This window comes from Durio zibethinus, chromosome 23 (genome assembly GCF_047325235.1).
Source record: "Durio zibethinus cultivar Kanyao isolate XHJ-2024 chromosome 23, ASM4732523v1, whole genome shotgun sequence".
NCBI classification, from domain to species: domain Eukaryota; kingdom Viridiplantae; phylum Streptophyta; class Magnoliopsida; order Malvales; family Malvaceae; genus Durio; species Durio zibethinus.
Genome location: NC_143184.1, coordinates 4,857,186 through 4,878,370, shown reverse-complemented (window position 1 = coordinate 4,878,370; position 21,185 = coordinate 4,857,186). Strand labels below are relative to the sequence as shown.

Sequence of the window (21,185 nt, the reverse complement as noted above, 5' to 3'; positions counted from 1 at the left end):
TATGGATGAGACTTGAGAGCAGAAGGGGCTGTAATTTTGTTGGATTCATCGTGCACATGTCCGTAGAATATTCATACATGGTTTTATATTAATTGTAAGGTTTTATTAAATTGATTCGATTAATTTTGAATTAAATTAATAAAAATTAAATTAATAAAATTATTTTATTTTTTTAAATATAAATTTATAAAATTAATCGATTAAATTTAATTTAATCAAACAATTAATTTTTTTGATTAATCGAATAATGAATATATAAAAATTAAATTATATTTTAAATTTTTAATTTTTTATATTTTATATTTTAAATAAATTAAATAAAATTATCTAATAAAGTATTTAAATATCAAAATATTATGTTAAAAATTTTAACTTATGAAATTAAATAATCTATTTTTTATTTTATATTTGAATTATATTATATTTTGATTAATTTGATTCAAAAATTGAATTAATCAAAAACTAAATTTTTTTTAAATTTTATTTTTGTTAATCGATTGAAATTAATTCGATAATCGATTGATTAATTAAATTAAATTGATTTAATTGATTATTTTGATTAAAATTAAATTATAAACACTCTTAATAAAATTGTGACTTTAGATAATTTATAGATAAATTTGTGGTTTATATTATAATTTAGATGGCTATTCAAATCTTGCATCTCACGCCCACGACTTATGCTTTTACTTGTTTAAATTAATTTTTTAATTTCATAAATATAATTATTATTTTTATTATTATTATATAAAAGATTAAGAATGAATTTGATGACTTACTTAAATTCAATAAATATGTATGGTATAAGTATAACATAAGTGAAACGTAATAGTCATATGGTTATATTTTCTATTTTTTTAATTTATTAGGTTAAATTTGAATACTAAAAATTTTTTTAAAAATTTACTCTTACATACGGCGCGCTCTCAGTTTTCATTTGTTCTTGGTATTTTTCCGGTCCAAATTGTCCTCGGACCTACCTCATGTAATAGTAGCTCTCTGGATAAAAGCACGTGACATGAGGTGCATCACATGATTGTCACAATATCACCTGTTGTTACTCTTAAATTATTTGTATTCCGTACTGGTTTGTTCTTTTCCCGCCCAAACTTCCATTCAAATAATAAACCTCATCCAATCCGAATGCGGAAAGAAAATGGAATTGACGGAAGGAGAAGGAAGCTCAGAGATGGAGTTCACGAAGATCGAGACGACCACTGAGTTCTTGGATGGATCCGTCATCTTCCACGTCGTCAAGGACGCCATTGGTATAGTTCTCTACATGCACCAGCAAATTCCTTCGTTTGCTCTCTCTTAGTCCTTCCTCTGCACGAAAATCAAACCGCAAAAGAAAAAAAACTCATAAATTTCTCCTTTTTATTAGCCAAAAAAAATAAATTTCTCCATTTTTTCTGTATCGAAAATTTTCTTTTTATCGATTTGGTAACATTGAAGGTTTCTGTTCTTCTTTTTCTTAACAATATATTTATTTTAATAAATTATGTGATAACATCAATTACATTATATCCAGCATTTTCCAGGACATCAGTCTTGAATGGGATTCGATGCATACTGAATATAAAGAATTGGTATGTTAGCTTTGTTGAGTCAATAATTTTGCTTTTGTTTTAGTATTTGGTCTTGTCTTTTGCGTTTTAGGAGATGGATCTCACAAAAACTAAGGCAAAGTCATCTTTTTGACGAAAGCACTTTGGCAGAGTGAGAGAGGTTAAACAAGGGATTAGAAGCATGAAAAAGTTTATGAGTAGAGTTTCAAGTTTTCAAACTGTATTGCAATTGATAAGCGAGATCCCTAACATCCAGGAAGTTATTTTGGTCGTTGGGGTAAGTGAATCTTTGGAAGTAAAGTTGATGGTTTTCATATAGATAGGTTACTCGGTTCTTCAGATTAGAGCAAGATGAGTTATATTTGACAGTCTAAGACAGGTGACTATAAGTTATGTGCATTTGAGATGATCTCAATAAATGATCATGGCAGGACTTGAATCCAAGACCTATTCATTGAAGAGAACAACCTTAATCGATTGAATCGACCACTCGTTGGTGGTTCTATTAAGTTGTTTTTAATGGTTAAAGCTCCCACCTTCTTTTAATCTGCCTTTGCATTTTCTTCCAAAACTTGACTTCAGATACAGCAAAAAGGTACAGAGGAATTTACACAAATGCTCACCCATGATTGGACTTTTTAATTTACATACTGAGATCTTTTAAAAATCTTAATAAACTTCAATATTTTAACAACTTGTTTATACTGGTGGGTGCATACGTTTATTTTCATTTATATTTTGTAAGCAGTAGTTTCAATGCAATTTTCCTTTCCCATATTGTACCTTTCAGACTACTGTTCAGAAGCAGAACCCAAGGTTTGAAAATGGATTCTTCTGACAATAATCCGCAGTCTGGCAGATCAGCTGGTTTGACAGATTCTTCTTCAAATGATCTCATTTGGTATGGGGATTGATATCTTGTTTGTATCTAACTTATTTACTTAATATTATAGTTGCTGTCAAGTGCTGTAGTTCAGAGGAATGCTTTTATTAGATTCCATTCTAGGTAATAAACCTTGTTGTAAAACATTATAAACAGGGTAAAGGTTAATATATGTTAAGGTGGCAAACTCCAGACGGTCCAGCCATGAAATAAAGTTTTGACCTATTGTTCTGAACCAAGGAGACTATGTGGTAATTATAATCCTGTGGTCCAAGGCCATTAATGTTATCCTAAGAATAGTTTCTGGCTGACTTCCAAGTTTCCCACCTTCACATTGAGAACATAGTCTTTCTCCACTCTCCAGCTGTATGTTTATATCATACTTTTCTAATTCAAGCATGCAGAGGAGATTTCCACATATGATTATTGACAAACAAATGTGTCTCGCCACTTTGGAAGATGTTATGTGGTATCAATGTTCTTTTTGACAAATTATCCTAGAGCATTTCGCTTTTCATGCAATTGAGGTTGTCCCAAGCTTGCTTATACCTATTTCATTCTTTACAGGTTTCAATATTGGCATGCAATAAAGGGCTTAGCATTCAAGACAACCGGAGAAGAACAAGAAAGTTCATCTCCCATGATCAAAGGCTTGTCTTCTTGCCCCATTCTCAGGTTCTGTTTTTTTAAGAGGCTTGTTAAGTACAACTTTTCATATGCATAGATGTAAGAGTTCGTACATATTGATTATTGATAAACAATACTGCAAATTTGATGTCTGTGGTTATAAGTCGGTACTATTACAGCACTCAACTTCATCTGCTAACCTGCACTCTGAACTACAACTTCAACTTGTGTATTACTGTGTAATTGAATCGACTTTATATTGTAGCTCCCAAGAACCGGCAGAGCCTCCACGGTAGAGTTGGCACTAATTGAGTTGAAGTGCAAAGGTACAAAGGTCAAAGTTTAGAAAGACAAGCTTTGAAACGTATGAGACAGAGGATATTGCCATATAGGAGACAATGACAACTAAATCTAATCCACATTAACCCTCAAATTTAGAAGATTTCGATTTGTGTTAGGAAAATTATAAGAGTTTGAAGATATAGTGATTCAAATAATCTAAATAAAATTTTTTTATACGTATTGTTTAATTTTCCTTTCTCATTTTTTTTGGTGTTGAAATTCAGTATTATTTCATTCTTCTATTGGGTGAGAAAAAGAACAATTATTTGCTGATGTTTAAATAGGTAGTATTGAATGTTAAGATAAATGCTGAAGTCGTAATCCATGGCACCGACAAAGTTTTCTGTTTTCGCCCGGAAAACATATGCTGAGCTTATATGATCTGATCTCCCTTTTCCTTTTCCTTTTCCTTGACAATCATAGATAGAATTTGAACGTAGTATTATGTGCAAATTAAAATGACTTGGAATTTTTGTACAAGAGAAAGAGGTTTGATCATCCGTTATGTTAGATTACAATAGGAATGGCTGCTTAACCTCACCAATATCCTAAAAAACCTTAATTTATTAGAGTCAAGTAGTATTAGCTAGGCTGCAGCATGCGGATCTAATAATCTCCTTAATTTATTATCTCTTCCCAAAATATTACATTGATTAGAATTGAGGTATTACTTGATATATCGCCTTCTTCACCTCTGTTATGCTTACTTTCTTCCCCTTCACATTATCCTTCACCTGCCATCCATAAATAAAACTCCATGATCATTAACAATTAACATCAAAACATTTTTACTATTCATTAATTCATTAGTTTAACAAGTAATTCACGAGTTTTACCTTGGCTCTCAACTCAGCTACAAACACCCCATTATTCACAGACGACTGAACCGCTGTTATCTCAATCCGAAGCTGCTCCCTTAACATCTGCATTATATCAAGCAACAACCCTTCCCTGTACCCGCATTGCAACTCCAGCAACGCGTCACTTTCTATTATCGACACTTCAACTGACGTCTCTGCCGTTTGCTGCTGCGGTGACTCCACTGCCTTTGGCTTAGCTACGCCTCCACTCCCTTCGATGATTCTCATCTTCCTTTTATCCGGCCCTGGAGGTCCCGAACCCAATGATCGTGCCCGCTCTGACACCGTTACCCCACTTCTCTGTTCCTTCAAACTACTCGTTCTCTGCATTGAATCCGCTGATCTCGAACGTTCATTATCAGCTTCCATTTGCCTGTTAAGTGTTTCCAGTTCTTGAATCTTTTTACGTAACTGTTTCACGTACTCAATGGTGTCCCCCAGTATGGAAGCTTTATCCATTTTGGTAACGAATGGAACCAACGATCTTAATATGACGAACCGCTCGTTGAGCTTCTCGCGTCGTCGCCTCTCTGCAAGGACGTGGTTGGCGCTGAGTTCGTCCTGAGGGATTCCCCTGCGGAACCGAGCAGCGGCGTCGGTGTCACGTGACTTGGGGGAGTTCTCGTCGCGGTATTTGCTGTGGAGGAATGGTACACTCAATAGAATGTACTTGAGGAGCCACTGTGACGTGCCCTCGACGGAAACGTGGAGATGGTAGTCGGAACGGGTTGTCCACTTGGCAAATGCTGATTGGGTGGAGTAGCCGGTTGAGGATGACTCAGCCCAGCGGGTTGATTGACCTTGGAGGATGGTGGAGACAGTCTGAGAATAGTGGGTATCTTCTTGTGACAGTTCATCCAATGGCTGAGGCCCTACAAAATGCTCAAAAATCAAATCCAAATTGGAATGATTAGACTAAACTTAAAAGAAAAACACTGAATAATTCAACTATGAGATTATCAATAGAGTTGAAATTATATTAGAATAATTTTAAAAAAAATAATTTTTTAAAACATTCATTAAAAACAAGTCACTTCACATTTTGTTAAAATTCTAGTACTATTTAATGCCATACATCTATTACCACCAAAATAGCTCTAATCGCTTTATTACTCTAAAATTAAAAAATCACTAATTAAATATTAAGTTAAAGAGAAAAACAACAAATACAAATGGTATTTCTTTTACAAATACCCGTTATGATCACTTTTTTAAAAAATGTAAGTCAAAAGATTTTATTATCACAAAAAAGAAATTACAAAAATTAAAGTGTACGAAATTTTTTTAAAAAAAATTAAGAAATAAACCATGATAGAAAAAATTTATATTGCCACAATAATATGCACTTAAATATTATTATGGTGCAGGTTAAAAAACTCTAATTTTGAGAAAAAGCACAAAGAGAAGGAAAAAATTCCTGATGGAATTTCATCCACTAATTGAAATTGTTATTATCCACCCCATATAGATTTAAACCAAATTTTGTAAACACATGAGCTAAACCAATAATGGGAGGAATAACATGGCAAGAAGAATAGGACAAATAAACCACGGGATCAAGAAATATTAATGAGAGTTAATTTGTTGTTATTAAATTTATGATATTATTCAAGATTTTTAAAAAATTTATGAAGAGATATGTCCTTTATGAACCTACAAGAAATATTTTTTAGAATTATTCTAATATAACTTAAGGGTTTGATTAACGAGCGTCTAAAAATATTATTTTAAAAATTTTATATATAATGTATTTTTTATTAAATTAAAAAATAAAAAGGATCATTAAATATATCTATTAACATTTCATATAATATAATATAAACTCTTATCAATAATAAAATTAAGTGATATTTGATAACATCGATATAAATATGATGCACTTGGGAAGAACCCAAGAAGCAAGTTTTTTGGGGGTCAAATAAGGCGCTTTTGTCAACGATAACCATTTAATCTTCGCATAGGCATAGGTTAGTTGAAATTTCGCTTTGTCAGAAGAGATTTGGCAGGTTTCGACAAATAAGCCAATAAGGCAGACCCCATGCCATTGCCAGGCTTTTGTCATACACTAAGGTTTACTACTGGCAGACATATATTGTTTGAGGTCAAAGCCTCAAGCAAACAACTCGATCCTTAGGGTCAGAAAGTTCCAAGACTCATACAAAAGCTATCCTGAACGTGTCCGCAGTCGGACACCCCAAGTGCCCCACCGGGGACCACACTTGGAAATAATAATCCAGGAGGGTAAATAATTTTGTGGGAGGGAGTAAAAATTAATTTCAGTGACGGCCATGTGCATGGCACTGAGTGGACGACAGGGGCGCATAGTTTTCATGTCACCGTCAAAGGGGGGTGATCGATTTGGTCCCCAACGTGGAAACCAATTTGGGAAACCAATTTATTATCGGCCCTGATCCATTTATCCTACAACTAAGATTTTTTGTTAGATTTCTGCTGATTGGCTGACAATGGGTTAGAAAATTTATATAGAGTCCAACTACCATTATCTTTTTACCTGATGAAGGTGGTTGAAGGCTACTGCTAATCGGTTCCTGTAGCGTTTGCCACCTCCTACTCGACTCGGCTTTAAATGAGTCGGCTCGGCGTTGCTGTTCGGCTGGGTTCCCGCTTTGACTCACGGCTAGCATATGAAAATCTGAGTCCAAGTTATTTGATGCGTCGTCCGGTGAACCAAGCTTGATATCTTCTGACATTTCCATCTGCATTAGCTCGCTTGGCTCAGCTGCGGCTGCTACTGCTTGAGTGTTTTGTGTGGGGACTTCGCGGATATTTCGACCTGTTTCAGCAGAGTCTGATTCGGGTTCTTCTCCGTCATCTTCTTCTTCTTCTTCATCTTCATCATCATCGTCTTCTTGGTTAGCGTTTACTGGGGGGTCAGCAGCTGCGTACGTGGGAGGAATGGAAGGGGAGTGGAAGCGAGTGTGGTCCGATGAGGTGGCGGGGTTTGAGGTGGAGTGCTCGGAGAGAGCAGGTTTTGGTGGGGGAGGGATTGGGTTATGACTATCATTGAAGAAGGTTTTGACATGCTGGACTAACCCTAGATCCTCTTGGACCTGAAATGCAATTAAGTTGGTATCTTCTGTCAGCATATTGAATGAAGAAGTCGCTTCATATTCATATCATCTTTGTTTTGTTTTGTTGTGTTTTTCTTTTTTTAACTTTAATTACCTTTTCTGTAGTGCCAAGTTCAAGGACACCATCAAGAAGAGGAATGCAAAGCACAGTCTACAACAATAAAACAGAAACCATCTCAAATTAAATTTACAAGAGATAAGTGTTTAGTGAAGATTTGATTTAAATCTACATTGATGGGTTAAAAAGGAGATATAATACCTGTATACAAGCACTCTATTGCGACCGCACGGCATTATTCATGTAGACAAACAGGAAGATACGGGTACAGTTAGTGTACTGAATTAATGCAGTAAAACATGCAAATGAAGAACAAGAGACAGTAATCATTAACTAAGCTGCAGTTCTGAAAATTATAACTCCGTTGCTTTGGATTTCAAGCCCTGCAGTATATTGGCAAGAAACAAGGTTCCTTTTGGGGTGGTGACCAACCGTGGAGTTCAGTTTATTTTTATTGGCCACAGCCATGGAGTTTAACGTACGTATTTCACTATCTCAAAAAATGAATGGCATGCTTCTCATTATTGGTGATCAAAAAGTCAGACAAAAAATTGATTAAATCCATCCCAGGACCCTCCAAATTCAGATAATTAAATAATCAGTAGGAACAGCATGTCTTTATTCAATTATGATATAGTAATTGGGAAAAGGCAATGTCATGATGATACCTTGGCAAGAACAGCTCTTGAAAAGGTTTTGCTGTCAACCTCATTTGCACCTGTAAGCCATACATGTTGCCGCCTTGCATATGCCTTTCCCGGTAACCTACACAATATATGAATATATGTTTCACTGTTAAATTAAGAAGTATCCATATTAATTAATATGGCAGAGATTAATTAAAGAAAGGAAAGAAATGTTAATTATTTAATTTAATAAAAATCAGCCTAAAGATGAGTTCTGATGTCCATAGCTGAGTTCTTTTCACTCGAATTTCCAAAACACCAATTAAGTTCACAGTTTTGAAAGGTGATAGAGGAGCATCCTTGTCATTACTCAATATATCCTGCTATAGTGCTACCCAAAATGTCTTGTTCTAAGTAAAGAGAAGACCCTACTTGTCTGCCTGCCTTCCTCTCCATGGTTATTGATGGCCTTGAAGAATAAGGTAAGGATGGTTTGGACGTAAAATCGTGGCTGTAAAAAGAATTGCAGGTCTAAAAGCTAGTAGAGTTCATAGTAAATATTATAAAGATTCGGAGCAATGATTACTATGGTGGCTTAGGTGGGTTTCAAACTTTGAAGGCTTAATTATGAAATTTGGTTCTTTTTGCCTAAGTAGCATTCCCATAGTAGAAAAAATTCGGTGACAGTGAACCATCATTTAACGTCTACTTATTACTGCTACTTTACCCATTTCAAGTATTGTGACAGCAGTTTCCGGAATATATTCCTAAAGAGTCCTTTGAGTAGTTTTCACCCTTAAATTTGTCAAAAGACAAATTCAAGCAAGTTAACTTTCAGTACTGAATTGCAAAAAACACGAGAATCTCATAAGTCCCCCACAAAAATGAAGAAGACGACGATATAAAAGGCTCTCACCTAACCTCATGCAAAAGGAAACATCAACCTGAGTCAATGCCTTAAAACCGGGACTGGTGGATCAACTTAATTTCTTCAGATAACAAATTAAAACTGGGAATTGTCTTCGCTACTCACTAGTACTCTATATTAATCAATGTGGTTAACTATTTCTTCAATCTACTACTTCAAAATTGCTGCTGCCATAAAGAATGCTAACTGTCTCATTTACTCTTCTTAATTGTTTGTATGTAATTGCATTATCACTTACCATTCCAGTGACTACAGTCCCGCCGCAACGGACGTATTTTTTACACTGAGTAGTGAGTGAGGAAGAATGGCTACTCCATTTTTTTTTTTTTTGCTTTTCAAAAAGGAAAAAATAATTCATTTGTGTGCTCGATATGATAGATGTCCTACTATCTTGGAATGGAAACTTTGAATTGTTTATAAAAGAGTTTTAAGAAAAATAGAATAGAATAGGCAGCATAGAAATTTTTTTTGCCTACTGACAAAGAGCGTAAAACAAAAGAGATCATCCCAGTACCCATAAGTTTTTTCTACTTTTACTTGCATAATCGAGCAGTGAGGTTCACTAGAATAAGTAATTCACATTAAAGTTAAAGGAAACAAGTGAATGAATGGTAGAAAAGGAGAGAGCAAAAGTCAATTGGCTAACAGCTAAGTAGTTTTGTGAAGAAAAGCTACTATATGGGAGAACTTACCCTACTCCAGGAGGAAAAGAGAAGGAGACGCACATCAAATAGAACCACTCGGACTCAGTTAAGTCCTCTGGTGACAACGCTGCACATGGTCGACGGGCTGGCTGGTTCGTCTCTCCTGCAGACAATGACTCGTAGAGCTCTCTAAGCTGTTGGCTTCTTTGCAAAGACGCCTCCTCCGCACTAACCTCCATAGGTTGCACTGTCTTTCTTGTCTTAATTGCTCCATTGTAGTATCCGTCTGACCATATTAAGATCCTAATTAAAACACAATCAAATTGATCATTAAAACACATTTTTCACGAAAACAAACCAAGGCACTAAATTAATTATATCGGAATTAGTAAAGAAGAATCAGGTGTAGCTATTGGTTGTTGTGAAGGAAGAAAGTTTACCTTTGTTGTGGACAAATTTGCCAGAAAAGACTGTACGTCCATTGAACTGATTGCACCGCCGCCTGCAACATATTCTGAAGCCTACTACTAGGCGGCACAGCCATTCTTCCAACTTTACTCTCTCTCAAATATTATTCACTCGACTTTCAAATTCGAATCTGAATATTAATGTCAGAAAGAGTAAAAAAAAAGAAAATAAACAATTTCCCTTTGGAGATACTAAGATTAGCAAAGAAACGAAGCAGAAGAATCATCAGTCATCCTAATCATGATCTCCAGCTGAAAATCAAAAGCCTTCTAGTCCCCAACTGCAAAAACCCAAAAAAAGAAAAGGTGGGAAAGAAAAAAGAAGGGTAGACAGAGAAGTCCGAGGAAGGAAGAGAAGGTATATAGAAGAAGAAGAGACCAGCAGGTGGGGGAGAAAAAGAGACAGACGAATTTAAAAAAGGTAGATGACTTTGAGGAGAGATTTGTTTTAGTTGCCCAAGAATTTATGACCCACTTTGTAAGATGAAATCGAAAAGCGAAAGAAAAACTTGAAGGGTCGTTAGCTTAGAGATTGATGTGTGTATAAACTAAAAACAAGATTTGTACTAGCAAAAGTAGTAGTTAGGGTTCATAAGTGCGAGAGTTTTTATTGTTGTATGAAAAATGAGATTTGACTGGTCGGTCTACCAGACAGTTTGATGCGAAACCTGACAAGGTTCCGCTGCGTGCGTAGATTTTGTTAGTTGCGTGGTCTCGCCTACGGGCGTGTGTTGTCGCTGCTTACATCAGAGAAAGAGTGTGCTGTTTGATTAGGTGGCGAAGACTGGACGTTGGGAGGAACTGTCCAGTGTTCATACATCATAATAAAAAAGAAAAGAAAGAAAGAAAACAAAGTCGTGATTTTTTTTTTTTTTTTGCACAACCCATTTCTTCACGTGCTTTTGGATTTCGCTTCTGTTTTTATTATAGCTAATTTTCTCTTTTTAATTTTTTTTCATAAAAATTAAATTTATGATTTAGCTTGCATAAAAAATTATTATATTTGAATTGGTCTTAATTATAAATTTTTTTAGTCAAATATATTATTCTTATTGTTAATTACTTACTTTGTCATATAACTTTAAAAAAAAAAAACATAAAATAAATGGTTATGGTATGTATAAAGTGACCAAAAAAAAAATGTATTTAGCCTGATGATAGAAGTATAGGTTAAGGAAATTAATTTTAAAAGAAATGAAAAGATAAAAACACAGAAAATGATCAAATCTTTTGTTTTTCATTATTTAAAAAAAATGTATATATTTTTTATTTTATAATTAGGCTTAGCATTGTCCGTACAATTGAAAAGTGGCAAAAAGATTTTGATTGACAAATCATGATTAAAAAGTACTACAATTTGCAATATAAATGATTTACATAATATGCATTTGAGTTATGAAAAGAGAAACTAATTAAACTAAGAATAATTTCTCCCAAAACCCACTCCTTTTGTAGGTAGCATCAAAGTATCTCTTTCCCTTCTTTTACTTTTACTAGTTTGAAAACCAACTTTCATGATAAAATGCCATTTTTATACTTGTGTTGTGTAATATGTTGATCAAGTGTTGATTTTTAATTTCGATGATTAAGATTTAATTCTTGATAATTTTAAAAGTCAAAAAAAAAAAAAAACTCTTAGTTGATTTTTCTTCTTTATTTGATATTTTCCACATTTTTTTCTTATTTAAGATTCACTACAATATCCCAAGTATATTATATTTTTTTGAGTGCCCCAAGTATTAAATTTTATATTTGATAGTTGAGGACGCTTTTAACATGGATGGAGTAGTGGTACTTTTACATAAATTCCACATTTCAAAGGAAATTTAGAAGAGGAATCTATATATATATATATATATATATAGATCTCCATTTGAACATCTTTTTCAAGTTTTCATTTTGTTTAAGGAAATGATTATATGAAAATAATAAGAGTTATGGGATGGTTATGCTAGAGTTATCTCTAATCAACTAAAAGACCATAGGTTTCCACTAGCAAAAAAAAAAAAAAGGAAAGAGTGGTAATTAAGAAGATGAAATGAAGCTGTTTTTCTTCAACAAAGCAAAAAAAAAATTGATTAAAAATAAAATAATTTTGCAGGCAAATTCCCACCGAAATATTTTGAGGTGACCCATGGCTGACCTATTTTTAATTTGGAATTAAATTTTGTATGATCCAGGGGAGCTCACCTTAGAGACGTTTTTATGTTTTAAGGTACATATTTTTATTATAATAATAATATATAAGATGCAGTATCTTAGTTTCCTAAAGAACAATTATATTTGAAAAGTAAGTCACGTTTCTCATTGTAATCAAATATGCTTATTAATTAGTTTATGGTCATACTGAACCAAATAAAATATATATATATATACCCCTATTTATAATATATTTTCTTATTATCTAAAATGACATAATATATTTAATGTCAGTCCAAGCCTGCGTTCAATAAATATTCCACATTTCAATAAATAAATATATATTTCTATCTCCATTTCATTGGCATTTTGTTCACAATTTGAGTGGTTATTAACGAGCAAAATTTTGGATATGATATTGTCTTTTTCGATAAATATATATTGAATGATTGGAATATTATTCCAATTAAAAAAATGTTTTCAATTAACTTAAAATTTGACATGCTTTTCATCTGCATGAATAGAATATAAATTTTAATAATTAAATCGATAAATTAATTATTTATATATATAATTTTTTGCATGAAGTTATATTTTTCCATCTTGAGAAAGGATTGGGTGGCTGGTGACGCTCTTGAGACGTGTTTTAGTTTGACTAATTGTTGCCTTGATGAGTTTTTATTTTTTGAATTTCTTAATGTAGTCTTGATCTTTTAATTTTTATATTTATTTAATTGAAGATTAGGATGTTACGAACATAAAATTTTATGAATTTCTGATTCTTAAACGTCAATTTCAATAATATTCCAATTGGTTCCAACCTCTTACCTTTTATATCAACTTGGAACTTAAGAAAATAACCCCACAGCTTAATTTGGTCGCAGAATAAAAAATAGTCATTGATGAATCACCAAGCCAAGAAAAGAAAAGAAACAAAATATGACAAGGTTCTATAAACCAAATTGAAAGAAAAAAAAAATAATCATATTCTCGAAGTTCATCCCAAATTAGTCCATAGAACTGATAACATTGAAAACTCTCGAAGATAAAGTTCATGGTCCTCTGAAATGTTTAAGCTTTTTATATACTACCATGCATGGTCAGCCTTCAATTTGATCCTAGCTAGTAAAATCTCTGGATCCTGCACCGAAATTTATAATGCAACCTCATATAAGTATATACTATTTCTATTATTTGTCATCGGGTTAATCACTTTTTAATTATTAATAATTAAACACTCAAATATTTAATTCAACAATAAATATGGATTCAAATCTTTCTCTTTTTCGAATCTAAAACAATATACAGCCTTTACATATCTCTTTACTTAATTGGCTTCCCAATCTCCTTTCTACTAGGATGCCAATCTTGAGATATCCAGCGTTTTTGCTATTTCTTCTTATAGTATTTGTGCACAAGTGTTAAGTCATCTCTATATTCTGGTTTGATAATTGAATAGTGAACAAACCTGGTGAGATTTTTATTGTTGCATCAACTTTAATAGATAAGAGTAGTGGTAATTAATAAAGAACTCTTTCAAATCATTATGCATTATTGGAAGTGGTTTGTCGGTTGGCTGTGAGGCACAATCCCAATCAACGTTTTAGACAAGTAGTCGAGCTCTTAATTAAATGCAGTCTGGACATGACCCTTCTTTTTGCAACAAAATTTTGAGCACTCGATTTTCTTGTTTCTTTGTTTATATACAGGTGGAAAGATAGCTGCAGATGCTAAGGGCTATGGCCATATAGAAAGATATATAGTCACTAAGTGCAAATTGCTTATTTTTCTTCCGATAGTTTGGGAAATTAAGATCCCAAATATCTAAGAACTTTGAACCAAAGATTGCAGATGCACTAGAGTAGTTCTTATTTCTCATCTTCCTTTTCATTGTTACCTATCTAAAACTCATGACTCAGGAAGCCGTTGCTTGTTGATGTGGCCTCAGCCTTAAATGAAACTCAAAAGACCTGAAATCAGTGATAGCCTATTTGCACTTGATGTTAATTCAACTCTCTTTGCTGCCATAAACAGGTTTCTGGAAAGTCGATTGCGTGGCTTAGATGTGACCGTGCATGTCATATCACCAAAAAAGAGCTTTAGTCTGGCATATTAAACGAAGAATGTTAGATGGTAAAGCTGAGGCAGCGAGGCTCAGCTAGAATTGTGCTAGTGCAGCTACTGACCTTGCCTCTCTTCTCTTCGCCTAACCTTCTCACCTGCCGTTCTAATAAATTGGGGTGGTTGTCCAGCACCGCACCCAGGCCTAGATTTTTTTTTCCCCTTTTGATGGTTTAGGCCTTTCTGGATGGGCCAGTCGGTCTTAGGCCATGTATAGAAAGACAAGCCACAGGGAAAATTTTCATCGTTGTGACGTTGGGCAAGGGTTAGTGAGCCTGCATCCCAATCGTCCTCTGGCCCAAACAGTGGGCAGGCCCATTACATTTTAATCATGATAATCAAGTAGAGTTGCAAATAAACGCTCCATGAAAGGGCTCGTTGTAAGAAGAGCTTGTGTTGTGCCAGTGATAGGGAGAACTACCCTACTGGTACCAGGTCCAGGGGAGAGCAACGGGGCATTCTACAGATTGTTCCTTAAATCAGTTGGAGTGAATATAACAAACCACTAGTCAAGGACAACACAAGCTACTAACAAAGAAGATTTTCTTAAACACCACCAAGAGAATCTGATCAGAAAGATGGTAACCTTTTTATTACTTGAAGCAAAATTGAATCTTTACATCAAATGAAAAAAGGTTGAGAGTTTGTTAGAACATCTTTAGTAAGGTGTTAAATTAAAGCATCACCTACATTTACAAGACGTAATACCAAAAAGTGACAAAAGCAGCAATGCCGCTTAAGATACAAAGTCTGTCTAACCTGCTTTCATTCCTCATCTTCTCCTCTTTTAGCTCACTCTGCACTTTTGAGTACAAATTACAGGACTCAATAACTTCACTGTAGTTTTTGCTTCGGTTGCAGCTTAGAGCTTCCTTAAGGATAAGCAAACTGTTTCTTCCATTAACATGTGCACCTTCCATATCTTCCAATTGCATGCTTAGCTCTGTCAATTTGAGAGTTGTCTCTACACCCTCGCCCTCAGTGTGAATGACTCTAAACTTCATGATAAGAATGCATTCTACCACTTGACATGGAAGGATGTCTTTGGCAGGAAGAATAGACCCAAATCTTATCACAAAATCCTTGTCTGTGGGCCAATGCCTCTGTCCCCCAAGAGGGCTCCAGCTAGCAAGATTAGCAGCCTGCTTCATTTTTCTGTTTACGACAATCCAACTAAGCCAGAGGCCATCTCGGAGCTCCTTCCACAGCTTTCCATCTTTTCTCTCCCTTTCCATAGAGATTATTGGTGGCAGGCCATCAGAAACTGAAAGGATAACCTCACCTTCACTATCATCATCTCTAGCAGCATAAGTAAGAAGATCAATCCGAAATGGGCAGTTGTAAAACCAACTATTGGATCCATTTGCATTAGGAATACCCCAGAGAACTTTTGAACATATTGTTTTATCTTTATACCTGATATCCACAATGGAAACAAAATCTAAAGGTGAAATACTTTCTAGTCCATTGGTATCACCATAATATTCAGCTTCAGTCCATTCTTCAGGGTACTCAAGATAACCATTCCACTGATACTCTGTTACTTCCTTATTAACAATAAGCGGGAAACAATCTGCATAGAATTTTCTGAATCCACCAATTGAAGAAATTAAACTTTTGACATCTTCTCGGTTGGTTGAAGGCCACATAGAAGAACAAACATTTTCCCACAGTCTCTCCTCTCTAGAGATTGAACAAAATGTCACACATGCACATGCTGCAGTGGCCAAAGTTGGTCCATCAAGACGCCTCAATATGTCATAGAAGAGATCGGTACTCAATGTTGCCATGCTCTCAATAACAGCTATCGACATAGCTCCAGACCTCTAATCTACAGAGAACCACATTAAATGGAATTACAGATAATTACTCAACAAGAAAAATTTAAGAACTCCAGTCAATGGTGAGAATCATCTTTTCCAGCCAAGCGTAAAATTGAAATACTGTACTTGTATTATTTGCAAATTGTTTCAATGCAAGTACCTGCCACTGGTCCACAACACATCAAGATGCCACTTCTTAGGAAGGAAAAAGTGGGGGAGAGATTTGAGGCAAACGACAAATGCACTCATTTGACTATGGATATGACAAGGCTATGATTCCAAATGGCTTAACAAATCTCTACAATCAAAGATAATCAGATTCCACCTTCCACTATAAAAGCCATACACTCTAAAGTGCTCCTCGACCGGAATACATTTTGTAAACACTAGTGATAAGATAAATGAAGAAAGCAATCACTGTTAGTTCTTGGATCCTTTGATGGAAGCAACAAATGAGTATAAACGCTTTTACGTCCAAGATAGCAGAGTTATTCTATTCAGATAATCCTAATATACTCCGGAAGGGATACAAACCAAACTATGACATGGTCAGGGACTAAAATTTTTTAGTTGAGTAGCAGAACTGAGTGAAACTGAACTCATCCAAGGGCATCTATTCAGGTTAATGCAACAAAACCCTAACACCCACCAAAATTAGAGAAAATCTCAATAACAAGTCAAATAAGAAGGCTTCATAACAATAAAAATTACCCCAAAATCAACTCCACGTGATAACTACATGCAGTAACAATAATATTCAAAAATAATAAAAAGAATGACTTTTATTTTGTACAAGTGGAGTAATACCCAGATTCCACAACTCAATTTCCAATGATCATGATAGATCAATTGACAAATTACTTACATAAATACCAAAATCCAACCATAAACACAAAAATTTAAACTTTTGTGGGCAGCTGGGGCACCCCATTGTTCTTTATCTAAACCAAATATGCAACCAACAATTAAAAAAAAGAACACCACCAAGAAGAAGATTACCTTAAATTGGGCATGCAAATGTAGGAAATATGATGGCGAAGCAAAACTAGAAAGGGAAGGGACAGGAAAAACAGGAAGCCAAAGAGGTTATTGTTGCTTTTTGAAGAAGTAATGCGAGGTGGGAATTAAAGTCAAATGAAAGGGAAGAGAAGATATAAAACGAAATATGGCAGATTCGATATAGGTCTGATGTGGACTCGGATTACAATGCTAGAGATCAAACCAGTTTTGAGCTCACTTGCCGCTCTGCCATATCGGAATCTTTCTTTGGTAATGTGTTTTGTCTGTACCTTCGGAGTTCGTCATATTTAGGATTTTTTTTTTTTACTTTGCCCGTTCCTCTGTTTTCTCCGGTTCTCATGGTCCAGTTATATGAGTCTCCACGCATTTCTTACCACGTCATCATGTGGTGTTTTCTTGTCCAATAATACCCAAGAAAAAGAAACAAAAAATTCAATGTCGGCCATTTTATTTGATAATGCAAAGAAAAAATTTTTAATACTAACTACATATTTTTCTTGATGTAAATAAAAATATTATAAATTTTTGTTTGGATTTAATTTATTTTCTTGATGAGAATGTATTCTTTTATATAAATTTAATTTTTTTTAAATTTTGTTTGAATTTAATTTATTTTTATAATGACTTTAAGAACATATTATCTTTTTTTTAAAATGCATTATCTTATATAAATCTAATTTATTTAAATTTAATTTCAAAAATAATTTTTGCAAAACACTAATTTTGTGTTCTTATGTTATATTCCACTTGACTGCTTTATTAGGGATAACAACGGGTCAAATCAAAATAAATTTTTATTCGTTTCGAATTTGATTTGATTTTAAACATGTAAAATTTAAATTTAATTCGATTCGATAATTTTTTATTATTTTTATACTTGAATCCGACCTGATCTGACATTAGATAAAATCATATCCGACTCGATCAGACCAAAAATTAATAAAATATTATTTTTAATATAAATATAAAATTAAATATATATAAATATATAAAAATAATTATAAAATTAAATAAATAATTTAAAAAATTATTTATATATCGGATCGAGTAAAGTCGGATTTGTCTAAAATCGACCCCAATTTTTTCTCATGTCACTCGACTCGACCTGACCCGATACTCAATTTTTTTTAAAAAAAAAAAAATTTTAAAGATCGAATCAAATTGAAATCCGTTGATTTCAAATTTTTTTACCTTTTCTAACTTTTATTAAAAGAATTTAATCAAATGTTAGGTGATTAGAAGGGAAAAACATAAAAACTTTTCTCCCATTTTAGTTCCAGAGTTTTATTTTTAGACGTTTGATATTGGTTGTTCATATCTTCTTTTCTGATATGAACATCATATCTTTCTCACCTGACCACCTAATACAATTTCTGTGCCATAAATATCTAACCTGAACTCAAATCCATTAATTTATTGTCAATGTGACACAGACAAAAGGCCCAATTACCATTTTCGGAGGTTGTTATGAGGAGCTTTCTAGAAGATAAAATGGAAGTTGATTGTGAAACTAAAAGTACCACAGTATCAGTTATTCCATATTTTCGCGTGGCACCACCTTGAAGCAATCTGCATCGTCAATTACTCATGAAGAAATGATGGGTATCGAGTAAACCATCTGCTGAAAGTTTCTTGTAAGAGGGAGTACCGTTTTAAAATTATAAAGCTGGATCTAACTAACACTGTAAAAGAATCATCTGAGCAGTGAGCACAAAGATTTCAATTTATGCAAATGAAAATGACCTTTAGATTTCAGCTTTTAATTTTCATTAGTGGGATAGTACAAAAATCGAAGAATTATTGGAGTTTGAGAAATGAAGCACATACCGCCACGTGCTTGATTTTGCACCGATGGATGAAGTGATTCAATTTAAGGAGCTATTTCAAGAAAATGACTCCCGAACCATAAAAAAAAAAACAAGGTGAGCTCTTAAGGCAACGCATTTTTGCTTATTACAATAGAAAAAGGAAAGCAGTAGGCGACCTAAATAGGGATAAGGAGCAGTAAAATAATGTATTGATAATAGATATAAAAAATAAAAAATAAACATGGCTAATAATTTACTCGACGGTACCCTGGTGGCTTGCTACCTCTTGTGCCTGCTGCTGTGCCGTTGGCCGCGTGGCCAGCGCACCTGGTGGTGGAAAATCACATTTCAATTCCAGGGCAAAAAATCTCAAATGAGCGAAGCAGGTGTACCTGATCAGTTTAGGTGTGGTGTCCATTAATTTTGGCTACAAATTACAAACATCATAGCAATCATTTAGGATGATAATCAATGATGGAGAGAGTTTTCAATTCAACTGATTACACCAATTTTACCACTTTTTTCCCCATTACTTTAAAAAAAATAAATAAAAAATTTGTAATTCTAAAATTAATCTCGTTATTATTCAATTTAGATTGGATATTTACAAAGTGAAAATCATGGGATTGATTGTGTTGGATCAATGGTTGAATTATTCAAGTTCATACATACATATACACAAACAGACACTTGCATCGTATGAAAAACATGAATGATTCATTTAAACGTATAGGTTTTTCATGGAACCTGAAGTCGGTCTAATATTCTTTTTTCTACATCATCGCTGAAACTTTAAAATTCTATAAACAAGATTAAAATATCGATACATGTTTTTTTATTTATTATATTAATGTACTAATTATTTTAATAAGTACCAATAATAAAGATTAAAACTCCAGCAATGCTGTATGATTTAATTTCTGTTTCTTTTTTTTTTCTTTTTCAGTAAGTAGTCTTCAATTCAATGGACGGAAATAGGCCGCAACTTTTATGACCTGCCTAGCGAAGTCCGAAATCAAAACCTAGAAGGAAGGAGCAAACAGGACCATTAACCAAAAAGGCCACTTCACATTTGAGTGAGCTTACACATACAATTAGTTCCCAGGTTTGTCAAGAAAGGAAAAAAAAATTGCCCAAACTTAATTTTCAGGGATTGATAATTTGTAGTTTTCAAATCTTGATTTGGATTTTTAAAGGATTTGAAGTACCAAACCTAAATCTAATGGATTAAACTTAAGTTGAGAATTGTTGTTCAAATTTCAAATACCCAAAAACTAATGCTAAAGTTGATGGAATTTGAGATGAATTTATTTATAAATATCGAAATATCTTGAGCTAAACTAGTAGCAACAGCAGCCGCAGCAACCAATTCAAAATACTAACAGCGACAGCGATAATTTCAGTAATCCTAAAATTTAAAAGACATTAAAGAAAGAAGCACGCTACTGTCATTACTTAGACGGACCATACACCAAACCAAGGGGTCTTGTTCCTAAGTTAAACCTTACTAATTTACGCGACCGCTGAGTTCTTCGCCACGGCATCAGCATAAGAGATAGGCCTCCGACTAGGAGAATCATCGCCGCCTTCCACGGCGTCGTTGGTATTGCGATCAAAGTCGTCGTTGCGCACGGCGATATCGTCCGGATCGCGATCAGGGTCGGACTTATCCATGGCGGCGCGAGCCTTGTCCAGAAAGGGCTTCAAAGCCATCTCTATCGCCATCCACCCAAACGCTAGTGCCCCGAAAACCACCGCCGCTTGTTTTATAGTCGTTGATTTCCCCATTTCCCTTTCTCTTGATTTCCACTGCAAGTCTGATATTTGATTAAATTTGACTTTGCTATACTGCACCAGTTGCCCGATATATATAAATTTACTTCACTCACAAGAATGAGAGAGGGGATTAAGGAACCATATGGGACCCACAAAACAGCGTTGTTGCTTATGGACGGTCCAGATTCAAAATTAGAGGATAGTCGGAAAAGTTGGGCTCAAAACGTGCCTATCCGCCCTGACGACACCAACGTAAGCTGACGGTCTGCCCAGGTTTCACTTGGAAATGATAGAACAAAAACGTAACAAAAACAGTTCTAACCGTTTCTCAAAAACATATACAAACGTAACTAATGTGCTCATATCATCGTAATCGTATATTTGATACCTCCACCATCTTACA

The 21,185-nt window shown here is 34.2% G+C and overlaps 3 protein-coding genes and 1 long non-coding RNA gene across 8 annotated transcripts; 1 reads left to right on the top strand and 3 right to left on the bottom strand.

The window, feature by feature from the left end:
- The first annotated feature begins 1,089 nt into the window (after positions 1-1,089).
- LOC149512136 (uncharacterized) lies at positions 1,090-3,565 on the top strand. Its single transcript, XR_016332430.1, has 4 exons — positions 1,090-1,268; positions 2,359-2,469; positions 3,019-3,126; positions 3,344-3,565. It is a non-coding gene; the product is annotated as an uncharacterized LOC149512136 (long non-coding RNA).
- A 128-nt stretch (positions 3,566-3,693) lies between these two features.
- Positions 3,694-10,670, bottom strand: LOC111314220 (transcription factor BHLH42-like). 2 transcript variants are annotated; one of them, XM_022915360.2, is made up of 8 exons: positions 10,069-10,670; positions 9,677-9,931; positions 8,099-8,195; positions 7,632-7,646; positions 7,467-7,523; positions 6,793-7,351; positions 4,257-5,152; positions 3,694-4,154 (listed from the first exon to the last, which is right to left on the bottom strand). In XM_022915360.2, the coding sequence occupies exons 1-8, from the start codon at positions 10,170-10,172 to the stop codon at positions 4,074-4,076; spliced, it is 2,064 nt and encodes a 687-aa protein (XP_022771095.2). In that variant the 5' UTR covers positions 10,173-10,670; the 3' UTR covers positions 3,694-4,073. The 2 variants fall into 2 exon arrangements, with proteins under 2 accessions (XP_022771095.2, XP_089608393.1); XM_089752267.1 differs by lacking the exon at positions 7,467-7,523.
- A 4,252-nt stretch (positions 10,671-14,922) lies between these two features.
- On the bottom strand, positions 14,923-17,669 carry LOC111314219 (F-box protein At2g27310-like). 4 transcript variants are annotated; one of them, XM_089752926.1, is made up of 3 exons: positions 17,178-17,669; positions 16,339-16,564; positions 14,923-16,186 (listed from the first exon to the last, which is right to left on the bottom strand). In XM_089752926.1, the coding sequence occupies exon 3, from the start codon at positions 16,167-16,169 to the stop codon at positions 15,048-15,050; it is 1,122 nt and encodes a 373-aa protein (XP_089609052.1). In that variant the 5' UTR covers positions 16,170-16,186; positions 16,339-16,564; positions 17,178-17,669; the 3' UTR covers positions 14,923-15,047. The 4 variants fall into 4 exon arrangements, with proteins under 4 accessions (XP_089609052.1, XP_022771090.1, XP_022771091.1 ...); XM_022915355.2 differs by having other exon boundaries at positions 14,923-16,816; XM_022915356.2 differs by having other exon boundaries at positions 14,923-16,564.
- A 2,623-nt stretch (positions 17,670-20,292) lies between these two features.
- Positions 20,293-20,874, bottom strand: LOC111314218 (outer envelope membrane protein 7-like). The gene has a single exon (XM_022915354.2). It carries the CDS (start codon positions 20,792-20,794, stop codon positions 20,519-20,521), a length of 276 nt encoding a protein of 91 aa, XP_022771089.1. The 5' UTR covers positions 20,795-20,874; the 3' UTR covers positions 20,293-20,518.
- Positions 20,875-21,185: the final 311 nt, after the last annotated feature.